Source organism: Carlito syrichta, unplaced genomic scaffold (genome assembly GCF_000164805.1).
Source record: "Carlito syrichta isolate Samal-C Ts95f unplaced genomic scaffold, Tarsius_syrichta-2.0.1 Scaffold302029, whole genome shotgun sequence".
Lineage (NCBI taxonomy): Eukaryota > Metazoa > Chordata > Mammalia > Primates > Tarsiidae > Carlito > Carlito syrichta.
In genome coordinates this window covers 142,513-154,660 of record NW_007246125.1, presented here as the reverse complement: position 1 = coordinate 154,660, position 12,148 = coordinate 142,513, and the positions used below count along the sequence as shown (strand labels likewise).

Sequence of the window (12,148 nt, the reverse complement as noted above, 5' to 3'; positions counted from 1 at the left end):
TTAAAAATTTAGTAAAAGAACTATTATATTAAGCAGCTCTGATATGTCTTCATCATTTAGTATTTGCCCAGTCCCAGCACTGTTATTTTAGAAAAGAAAAATTAACTCATGGCTAAATATAAAAATTTTCACTAAAGAAATAATACAATGAAGTAAGAAGACAGGTACAGAGATAACTTCCTGTTGGAGACACCATGAAAGACTTCCAGGTGATGGCATCTGAACTAGGCTTTGAAGGACACATGGAATTTCAACAGGAGGAAAAAAAGAGGCAAACATGGAAAGAAGGTAAAGTCATTTAAAACAGCGATTTTTACCCCCTAAAGTTATTATTAGAATAAAACTACTTTTTTTGAACACATACTAAATCTGAGGTATCATTCTAGTTGTTGGGGAAGCTACCGTAATCAAAACAAAAATTCTCCTTATTTTCAAGGAGAGGAACCAGACAATAACCGAAACAGATAATAAAACAAATATAGAACAGTGTTCAGTTCATGAATAAGTGAAAAAAATAGAGCAAAGAGAAGTGGTGCAGATATGTACAAAGATTTAGACAAAGACCAGAAAAATCCTCCTTGAGAAGGTTACATTTGATTGAAGACCTGAAAGAAGGGTTTAAGTGTGCCTAGTGGAGATATTAGGGGAAAAACACTCTAGTTAGAGGAAAGAATAAGTGCAGTGGTCTTGATGTGCAAGTGTGTCTGGTTTGTTCCATGCAGGGAACCAGAGGAGGGAATTAAGTGGAAAAAAGTAGGTAATGAAGTTGGAAAGAGGTAATGAAAGGCCAGACCACATGAGGCCTTGTAGATCATGGAAAAGATTTTGGCTTTTATTCTGAGGACGGAAGCCACTGGAGAATTTCTCAGCAGAGGGGTTGTAAGATCACTCTGGCTCTTATGCTAAAATCAGACAGACAAGAGGAGGAAGGCTGTTCTATAAATGGAGAAAGAGAGATGAGGATGCCAGCAGTAAAGATGAAAACAAGTAGATGGATTCCAGGTGGATTTTAAAGGTAGGGTCTACAGAATTTGCTGATATACATTATGGGAGAAAGAAGGCAAGGTTTTTTAGACAAAGCACTTGGAAGGATGGAGATGTTACTAAAAAGATGAGGGGAGGAGTTCATTTTTTGATAGATTAAGCTTGAAATGCTTATCAGATATTCTAGTACAGGTGCTGGGTGTTGAGAAGGCAGTTGGATATACAAGTACAGAAAAAAGGTCTGAGTTAGAAATATGTTTCAAACTCTAGAAGATTTTCAATTATAACACACATTATTGTATGAACCATCAAAAGAAAGAAAAAGATTGTAATAAATTAAAACATGTCATTGTACAGGTTGCATTCCAATTTCATAAATGCTAAGATCTTTAAAAAAAAGGAGCCTCAGAATTGATAAATTATAGTAAATTTGTGAGTCATATAAATGAGACCTAAAACTATGAGACTTTAGATAAGGTTATCTAAGAAACTGGTATAAACAGAAAAGAGAAGAGGAATAGGATTAAACTCTGTAAATACTTCAAAGATTAGAGGCTATGGAGATAAGAAATCAACAGAGGATGCTGAACAGAGTCCAATAAAGTAAGAAGGGAATTACAAGTATGTGGTGGCCTAGAAGTCAAGAAAACAGTGTTTAAAAGGAGAGAGTAAACAATGTTAAATGCTGCTGCATCAAATACAATTAAGAACTGAGAATTTAATTAGCTACATTAAAGTCATGTGACCTTGATAAAGTAAATCAGGATAGAGTGGTGGAGATAAATATCTAACTGGAATGAGTTCAAGAAAGTGCATAAAAAGAAGAGGATTAAAATGGTAAGTAGACGGGAAACAGGGTCAAAAAAGAGCTTGCAAAATTTCTCTGTTGATTGCTTAGAATAACAAAGCACAGCAGCGGGGGGAAAAATCACTAGCCAATCTAGGGACATATCTAGTCTTTTTCTTTTTCTTTTTTTCAGCCAGGGTCTCACTCTGTCACCCAGGCTGGAGTGTAGTGGCGCAATCACAGCTCACCTCAGTCTAGACCTGCTAGGTTCAGGTGATCCTTCAGCCTCCTGAGTAGCTGGGGACTACAGGTGCACATCACCATGCCTGGCTAATTTTTAAAATTTTTTGTAGAGATGAAGTGTTGCTGAGGCTGGTCTTGAACTTCTGGGCTCAAGCAATCCTACTGCCTCTGCTTCCCAAAGTGCTGGGATTACAGGTGTGGGCCACTGCACCTGGCTATTTCTTTTCTTTTTCTTTTTTTGAGACAGGGTCTCTGCTGCTCAGGATGGAATGCAGTGGCATGATCATGGCTCATCTGGGCTCAAGCAATCCTGGGAGTCTATTTCTACATAGAGGTAATACCTAATGTTAAGAATGAATAATTATCAGAGCATGCAGAGGAAACTGAGATCCAAGAACTGAACCGGCCTACTCCTTAAGTGGGCAGAAGGGGGAAATGGTACAAATAAGACAGCAGCAGCACTCAGACAAGTCAGAAGAGGACCATAAGACCACAGAAAGATATGGTGTTGGAAGAGTTTTCATACCAAAGAAATGTCAACAACATTACTGAGTGGTGAAGACAACTGAAGTAATTTAGGGACTGAGAACAACCTTTTAGAATTAGAGACTGGGAAACTAGTAGTGAATATTAAGAGAGTTTCAGTTCAGTAGTAGAAATATATAGGAACAGTTATAGGATAGAAGCTAAAATACCTTAAAAGTAAGCATTAGGTAAAAAAATGAAGGTTTGCTGTATTTTCAGATTAAAGAGGAGCAGAAAAGGGTTGACAAAGTAAAAATATTCAAGGAGGATACCTGTTGGAATAAGATATATGAAGGTGGTAAAAATGGGATCAAAAAATGCAATTATGAATACTAATATAGAAAAAAGTGATAAAACTTGAGTTCTGGCAAAGAGGTAAGAATGGTAAAATATAGCACAATTTTGTGATAGAAGAAAGAAGAAACATAAAGGAGCCCAGAGAGATTCATTTTCCTGGTGAAGTGAGCAGTACAGAAAAAAAATATTAATTAAATATTAGTTGAATTAGTTGAACTAACCTGAGATAAAAAGAGGCAAGACTTGGGGGATGGGTGCGGTGGCTCATGCCTATAATCCTAGTACTTTGGGAGGTGAAGATGAGAGGACTGCCTGAGTCCCAGGGGCTTGAGACCAGCCCAGACAACTTGGTGAGACCTTGTTTCTACAATAAATTAAAAAATTAGACGGGTATGGTGGTGTGTGCCTGTAGTTCCCAGCTACTTGGAAGGATGAGGCAGAAGGATTGGCTGAGCACAGCAGGTCAAGGATGTGGTAGCTGTGAGCATGGGCATCAAAGTGAGATTCCAACTCAAAAAATAATAATAAATAAAATAAATAAAAATATCTGGAATAGTTACTTTGGGAAATCCCAGAGGAATAACAAAAGTTAATTAAAGAATCACTGAGCAGCACTAAGAGCACAAATAAGATAGTCTATTAAATTCCCCTGGATTTACCTGGACTAGGGTCAATGTTTGCTAACAGCTCCAAATGGGGTCTTAGTCGGTTCAAGTTTGCTGGGTCTCCAGTCCGTTGGAGAGCAATCGTTAGTTCCTGAACACTCTGTGCAAAAGAGGCTGGGGTCTGCAACTTAAAAAAGATAAATGTTAACCTTCCCAAAGGTCAGATAATCCTTTTTAAAATAAGGGTTTATAACATCACAACATTTTTGTTATTTATTTATTTAGAGTCAGAGTCTCACTTTGTCACCTAGGCTTTTAAAATACAGATCACAGCATCACAACATTTATGCTGTTTGCTTGTATGCACACACACACACACACACACACACACACACACACAGAATGAGAGAGAGAGAGAGAGAGAGAGAGAGAGAGAGAGAGAGAGAGAGAGAGAATGAATGAATGAATGAATCAGGGTCTTATTCTGTTGCCCAGGCCAGAAAATCTTTTTTTTTTTTTTTTTTTAAGTTGGGGTGGAGTCTCACTCTGTTTCCCAGGCTGGGGTGCAGTGGCAGGCTCTTGGCCACTGCAGCCTCAATCTGCTAGGTTAAGGTGATCCTCCCGCCTCAGCATTCCAAGTAGCTAGAACTATAGGCAGAACATACGGCACTCAGCTAATTTTTTGATTTTTTTGTAGAGATGAGTTCTTGCCAAGTTGTCCAGGCTGGACTTGAACCCCTGGGAGGGAGTCCTCTTGATTTGGCCTCCCAAAGTTGAGACTGCAGGCAAGAGTCAGCCCACCTGGCCAGATAATCCTTTAAAAATAAAGATTATTTATAGCATCACAACATTTTAACCACCCATCAAGTTGGGGTATCTATCTATCTTACCTACCTACCTACCTACCTATCATCTTTCGAATTGGGGTCTCACTCTGTTGCCCAGGCTAGAGTGCAGTGGCACAATCATGGTTCACCACAGCCTGGACCTCCTGGGCCCTTCATCTCAGCCTCCCAAGTAACCGGGGCTATAGGCATTGTGCCATCACACCTGACTAATTTTTTTTGTAGAGACAAGGTTTCACTAGGTTACCTAGGCTGGTCTTGAATTCCTAGGCTCAAGCAATCCTCCCATCTCAGACTCTCAAAGAACTGAGATTACATGTGTGAGTTACCACATCCAGCCTGCAATTTATTAATTTTAATATTTATGCTCTAATATACCCTACACTTTGGTCAGACTGGATTACTTGCTTCCTAAACAAAGCCTGTAATTCTCTCCTTCCTCAGTCTGGCACATTGTACACTCTATTCCTTTTGCTGTCAAATTCTTCAAATGTGAGACCTTTCTCAATTCTTCAATTTGGAAGTACTTTTTCCACCTTATGTTCTCACAGCATTATGTTGGCTCTAGGGGTTTTTCTGAATAACTGAAATTTGAAAATACAGTCTAGGAATAATGCTATATAAAGTAGCAAGAACAATGACACTGAATTCGAGTTCAAAGTCTGTTAAGACCAAAGATTATGACACTGTATATAAACCTTACAGATTCCATCTGAAGTCCATTTGTTTTTATTTTCTTTTGCTTTATTGTAGAGACAAGGTCTTGTCAAGCTGCCCTGGCTGGTCTGAAACCCCTAGGCTCAGGCAATCCTCTCGCCTCCACCTCCCAAAGTGCTGGGATTACAGGTGTGAGTGCACCATGTCCAGCTTAAAGTCTATTTGTTAAGTGAACTAAATAATTTCAAAAGTTCACTCAAGCTCAAAATACTCTATATTAGTATGGGATTTTTGGGAAGCTATCAGACTGTGTATTTTCCCAAGTGTTAATGATACACACTCTCACATTCACTCCCCTTAGCTGGCCATACATATGATCTGTAAATGGAAAAAAAAAAGCTAAAGGTTCTTACTTGGAAACACTTAATTCATTATGCAGTTTACTAATACACATGAGAATTTTTCTCCCTGTAAAAGTCATTCTATAAAGTTATTTTTTAAAAGGTTTACATTTTAAAAAACATGGAAAACAACACAACTATCATTAGAATGCTGACATGTTTTTATTCAATTTTTTCAACTTTACAATTTTATAATATACTTATAACCAGTCATTTATACACTTATACTTTTGGTTCCTCTTAATATTATAACAGAAGCATTTTTATATTGCTAATCATTTTTATTATGAAGTATTTCAAAAAGTATCTGTCCAATATAATGTCAACAGCCATGTATCTACTGCTAAGAGTTAATAACATTTCACTATAATTTTTCAAAATGAAATAAAATGTTACATATCAGTTGAAGACCTAACTAATTTTAATGGCCAGATAACAGTGTTCTGAGTAGATAAATTTTAATTTCTTTAACTATCCCCTTATTTTCTCCTTTATAAATACTACACCTCATCTTAGCCAAGAAGCAATTCTCCTTTACACATAATGTTGCACATAACACCCTTGAGCTCTTTGAAAGTTTGGATTATTTCCCTAAAATAAATTCCAGGGAACAGTATGTTCGGTCAAAGGACAGGGATACAGGTTGTATTCACTGACAAATTGCTTCCCCAAAGATTTGCAATGCACTTTATAAACCAATAGCAATGTATGACAGTATATGTTTCTTTTATTAATTTAACAGGCACTATTTGATGTCGTTGCTTTAAATGTGTATTTCTTTATATTATTACTGGGCTGAATGCTATCTCATCAATTGGATATACTGATGAGTCCCCTTTGTAAAAAACTAATTCATGTGTCTCGCTCCACTAATTTACTAGAATTAGTGCTTTTCTTATCATTTAAAATAAATTGTCTATTTGCTTTGTCTGATATGACAGCCTTAACAACGTGGAGTTATATAAATTAATTAAACAAAGCTAAAAATTCAGTTCATCAGCTGTACAAATCATATTTCCGGTGCTTAAATAGCCAGATGTGGTGAACGATCACCATTTTGGATAGAATATTTCCATTATCACTTAAAGTTCTGCCAAAATTATATTATATACACTGCAAAATTTGTTTATCAGTTGGTTGTACAAAGGCCTCAGGATATTAAATTCGAAGAACTGCTCATAATGTAAAACTATTGTAGGATATAACCTAATTATATATTTCAGTTCAGATAAGGTTAACCTCATGCAGAATCTTTATAAAAGTCAATTTTCTCTTCAGAAGTAGAAAGGTACTCGTTTAAGAGGTTATTAGTAAGGCTTCAGTAAGTTGTAAGTCAGTCGTGTAACTTCAGAAACAAGTTCCTGTCTAAATCTAAGAGTTGCAGATGAAGTTTGGTTAAAGGTATCCGGGGAAGACTTATAGGGCAAGCAACATACAACTGAAAATTATTCATCAAGCACTTAAAAAATATATTTCCCAATTCTCCTTTGACATCAATCTACTACTACCCATCCAAAGAATTCTATATCTTTAGGAATAGAAAAAAAAGAAAGAACTGTCTGGTAAGAGGTTTGTTTAGTAGTTAAGAACATGATTCTAGAGTCAGAATGCTCAAGTTCAAATCCACTTCAGTCACTTATTATGTGGTGCTGGAAAAATGTTATGCACTTCCCTTTTCTCTGTCTAAGAGAGGTAATGCAGAGCTATTGAGAGAATTATTTAAAACCACTAGGCATATACTAAGTTTTTACTATTATTTTTAGACTACTCATACCTTGACCCTATTTCTCTAAATTAAATGTAGGGTGGTCTCTAGAGGTAGCAATCATCTCTGTGATTATAGTATTTAGGGTAAAATAGCAAAAATTAAATGATTCTATTATTATTATTATTATTTTTGAGTTGGAGTCTCACTCTGTCACCCAGGCTGGAGGGCAGTGGCTGCTCCCCGCCACCGTAGACTCGCCCTGCTGGGCTCCGGTGATCCTTCCACCTCAGCCTTCCAAGTAGCTGGAACTACAGGTGCACGCTACCATGCCCGGCTAATTTTTGATTGATTGTAGAGATGAGGTCTCACCAAGTTGCCCAGGCGGGTCTCACACCCGCGGGCTCAGGCAATTTAATCACCTCAGCCTCCCAAGGGCGTGGGATTACAGGCTGAGCCACCGAGCACGGCTGATTCTATTATTTAACATAGTATAATTATTATTATTTAACATACTACACATTACATGGTGTGTTAACACTTTTTTTAAAAACAGTACTTTCATTTATTTCATGTTGAATTACAACAATAGTCACAGAATTAAATTCCAGTTTTAAGAGAAACATGGCTCTTAGAGTCCAATACAAATAATGTAACTTGATCTAAAATTTACATCTACTCAAATGGTCTTCTCATCATAACAAACAACAGATGAAGTAGAAATAAGTTTACTGTGAATTTGAACAAACTTAGGATGATGATAACTTTATTATTATTAAAATTATTCTGGCTGAGAATCATAAGAAAACCCAATGAACAGATCCTTACAGACCACTGAATGGCTGGAATAAAGACATTTAGAGAACAGGTTTAACTAACACAATAATCAAAACTCTAAGAGAACAATAAATGAAGAGAGGGGCAATGACAAAACAGAGATGGGAGACTCTCAAAAATGTGGGAGAGTACTGGGTAAGCATTATAAGATAATCAAATTTTTATATGAACAAACTGGTGCTGAGTGCAGTGGCTCACGCCTGTAATATCAACATTTTGGGAGGCAGAGGCAAGAGAATTGCCTGAGCTCAGGGGTTTGAGAGGAGCCTAGGCAACTTGGAGAGAGACCTCAACTCTACAACAAAGCAAAAAAAAAAAAAAATTAGCCGGAAGTGGTGGCGCATGCCTGTGGTTCCAGTTACTTGGAAGGCTGGGGTAGAAGAATCACCTGAGCCCAGCAGTTAGGATGTGACACTTTGCTACAGAGAACACAATTTATAAAAGCCTAACATAGAGTATTCACTTTAATATATGTTTGTTAAATAAATTAGTTACCAAAATTCCAAGATTAGACTAAGAAAGAAGAAACAAAAAGGGCTCTACCTTGTCAATAATGGACTGCATATGCGATTTGTGAGACTGGTCTCCGTAAAGCAAAGAGGACCATTGGTCTGGGGCAATTCGTAAGCCTGCTTCCATAGCAATCTGGACTATTTGGGAGTCATGTTCTCGCCGCAGAGCTTCATAAGTTCTAAATTCTTCTTTCAGCTGCATCAAAGAAGAGTCTTCATCACGTTTGGTGACCTAACAGGACATAGATAATTACGAAGTAAAACACAAAATGAGCACATATAGATAACAATTTTCAATGTAACAAATTTCTTTTACAAACAGCAAGATTAAAATTAAATACACTGTTTGCCTGCAAAACATTTTCCCCTTTATAGATGTCACAATTTTCTGGATAGGTCTTACAGGAAGATTGAACATAGGTTGAGTGTCTCTTATCCAAAACTCTTGGGCCAGAAGTGTTTTGAATCTCAATTAAAAAAAAAATTTTGGAATATTTACATTATAGTGGTTGAGCTTCCTTAATCTGAAAATCCAAAATGTGAAATGCTTTAATGAGCATCTCCTTTGAGCATCATGTTGGCACTCAAAAAGTTTCGAATTTTAGATTTCTGATTAGGAATACTCAACTTTTATGTACTGAAATAAAATCCAAAGACTGGATAGACTTTAACACATATATACAGTTTAAAGTGTATGTGTATGTATATGCATTTTGGAAAAGGAGAAAACATTTATACAAATACAATAATGTATTCTGAAAGACAATGTATGCTGCTTCATAAATATGGATTATGACTTTTGAGATGCTTAGTATTGAACTAGCTAGTAATGATAACTGTAGAACCTCATATGCTAGTGTGACTCTAAAGATGACTAATTTCTTTTCTTTTTTTTTTTTTTTGAGTTGGAGTCTCACTCCGTTGCCCAGACTGGAGTGCAGTGGCCGCTCCTGGCCACCGCAGCCTCAACCTGCTGGGCTCTGGTGATACTTCCGCCTCAGCCTTCCAAGTACCTAGAATTACAGGCATGCGCTACCATGCCCGGCTAATTTTTTATTTATTGTAGAGATGAGGTCTCGCCAAGTTGCCCGGACAGGTCTCGAACCCGTGGGTTCAGGCAATCCACTCACCTCGGTCTCCCAAAGCGCTGGGATTACAGGCTGAGCCACCAAGCCCGGCAAGATGACTAATTTCTAACTGGCTTAATTCTCCGTGGAGGTTTGTGGAATGGGCCACCACCAGAAAGTGTGAAGTCTGACATGCTGGACTAGAATAATCATGATGATGATAGTAGTATCACTTAGTAATACAAATAGCTACCACTTTCTGAGCACTTAGTATGTGTGTGCCAGTCAGTATATTAAATTACCTTATTAACCACATATACTACTGCATTAACTCATTTAGTTCCCTTAACTTGCTGAGGTAAGTACTATTGATATCATCCCAATAACTCACATTTTAAGTCAAGTTGGATTTAGGTCAAAGGTTTAACAAATCAAAGTAAAATAATTAACTCTAGCCTAAGATCACCTCTACCCTAACATATTTTAGAATATATTTTGTTAATATTTTATTCCCACAGGGACTCATATTCTTCTAGTAGAAAACTTCCATTTTTTCCCCCCATCTCACCAAAGAAACTAAAGAATATTGTAGTTAGGACTTCTAGATTGTACTGATATTATATTTAAAAATGAGCCAGGGGTGGGGTGGCATGGGCCTGTAGTCCACTGAGGCAGGAGGACTGCTTGAGCCCAAGAGTTTGAGGACAGGCTGGGCAATATATCTCTTAACAAATAATAGATAATAAAGGAAAAAAATGTATTCTATATTTTTTTCCCCTATACTTGAGAAAAAAAGGCTTAACTTGCATTTTATCAGGAAAGTCCATAGAAAAACCAAATAGAGCCAGGCTCGATGGTTTAGCCTGTAATCCCAGCATTTTGGGAGGCCGAGGTGAGCACATTGCCTGAGCTGCAGGTTCGAGACCCACCTAGTCAACTTGGCGAGACCTCGTATCTACAATAAATCAAAAATTAGCCAGGCGTGGTAGCGCAGGCCTGTAGTTCTGGCTACTTGGAAGGCTGAGGCAGAAGAATTGTTGGAGCCCAGCAGGTCGAGGCTGTGGTGGCCGGAAGCATGCCACTGCACTCCAGTCTGGGCGACAGGGTGAGACTCTAACTCCAAAAAAAAAAAAAAGAGAGAAAAAGAAAAATCGAATAGATAAAAAAAAAAAAAAAATCAAGAACTACAGTCACAATAATTCAATATATTTTTGCTACAAGCCAAAAGACCAAATGCATAGGTTATAATACCCCCCTCAGTATAGGCTGAACCTCATTAAAATATATAATACTGCTTTCTAGATGATATAACAGTTTCCTTAACTTGGCTCTCAGCACTCTTTAAACTAAAAACAATTAAAGATTTCCATGAGATGGAACATCTAAAGTCCTGGAACTGATACTAAGAAAGACCAGATTATCTTGCAACTTGAAAAGGCTTTTCAAATGGATATATAGGAGACTCTAAAAGGAATCATCAGCCGGCTCGGTGGCTCAGCCTGTAATCCCACCAATCCCGTGCCTTTGGGAGGAGGAGGTGAGTGGATTGCCTGAGGGTTCAAGACCTGCCTGGGCAGGTGAGACCTCATCTCTACAATAAATCCAAAAATTAGCCAGGTGTGGTAGCGCACACCTGTAATTCCGGCTACTCAGAAGGCTGAGGCAGAAGGATTGCCGGAGCCCAGCAGGTGAGCCAGGAGCGGCCAATGCACTTCAGTCTGGGTGACAGAGTGAGACTCCAACTCAAAAAAAAAAAAAAAAGGAATCATCCAGAATACAACATTCTAGTCACATATTCCTGCAAGGAAAATGATCTTGTCCTGAATGAAAAATAATTGGACTTTACAATTTTATTTGTTAATGTTTTTGACTTGAATTGAGTGAGGTTCATGTTGTAAGTATTCTGGAGTTTTTCAGTCACTTATTCTTCATAGGGGAAGGCTGGATGCTTGCTTTGTTAGTCTTGAACTATGGGGCTCAGGCGATTCTCCTGGCTTGATTTTTCAGTGTTGGGAATATAGGCATGAGCCACTGTGCCAGGACAGATTTTAACTTTCTAAAGTTTTCTATATTGTATCTGCCTGGTGCTATTAATGGAGAACAAGCAATACTGGAAGCAGACCAACATTCAAAAATGTACTTTGGATTATAATGTGTAAACATGTTATTCTAACCACTACAATAAAAGTGAGTTACTCAGAGAGAATCTGGACCAGTTAAAGTAAGATTGGCTATAGGTTTCAAAGGCACCCAAGGAAAATAGAGGCTCATTTTTCAATATATAATCTCATTCCAAAAAGAAACACAATAAGGTTAGCATATAGCTAGAGTTTTTTTTCCCCCCTTCAAAGAGACAAGTTCTCTCATTGTTGCCGAGGCTGGTCTGGAACTCCTGGGCTCAAGCAATCTTCTCATCTCAGGCTCCTAAAGTGCTGGGATTACAGGTGCCAGCCACCGCATCCAGCCTAGAGTTTTTTGTTTTTGTTTTTGAGTTGGAGTCTCACTCTGTTGCCCAGACTGGAGTGCAGTGGCCGCTCCCGGCCACTGCAGCCTCGACCTGCTAGGCTCCGGCGATCGTTCCACCTCAGCCTTCCAAGTAGCTGGAACTACAGGCATGCGCTACTACGCCCGGCTAATTTTTGATTTATTGTAGAGATGAGGTCTTGCCAAGTTGCCCAGGTGG

At 38.1% G+C, this 12,148-nt stretch overlaps 1 protein-coding gene across 4 annotated transcripts in view; it reads right to left on the bottom strand.

The window, feature by feature from the left end:
- Positions 1 to 12,148, bottom strand: part of RC3H1 (ring finger and CCCH-type domains 1) — a 58,744-nt gene that overhangs the window by 31,825 nt on the left and 14,771 nt on the right. For all 4 annotated transcript variants that reach the window (XM_021711306.1, XM_008055916.2, XM_021711307.1 and 1 more), the window contains exons 5-6: positions 8,430 to 8,630; positions 3,496 to 3,628 (exon numbers count right to left, since the gene is read on the bottom strand). In XM_021711306.1, coding sequence (XP_021566981.1) covers positions 3,496 to 3,628; positions 8,430 to 8,630 — 334 coding nt within the window. The remainder of the gene's footprint in view (positions 1 to 3,495; positions 3,629 to 8,429; positions 8,631 to 12,148) is intronic.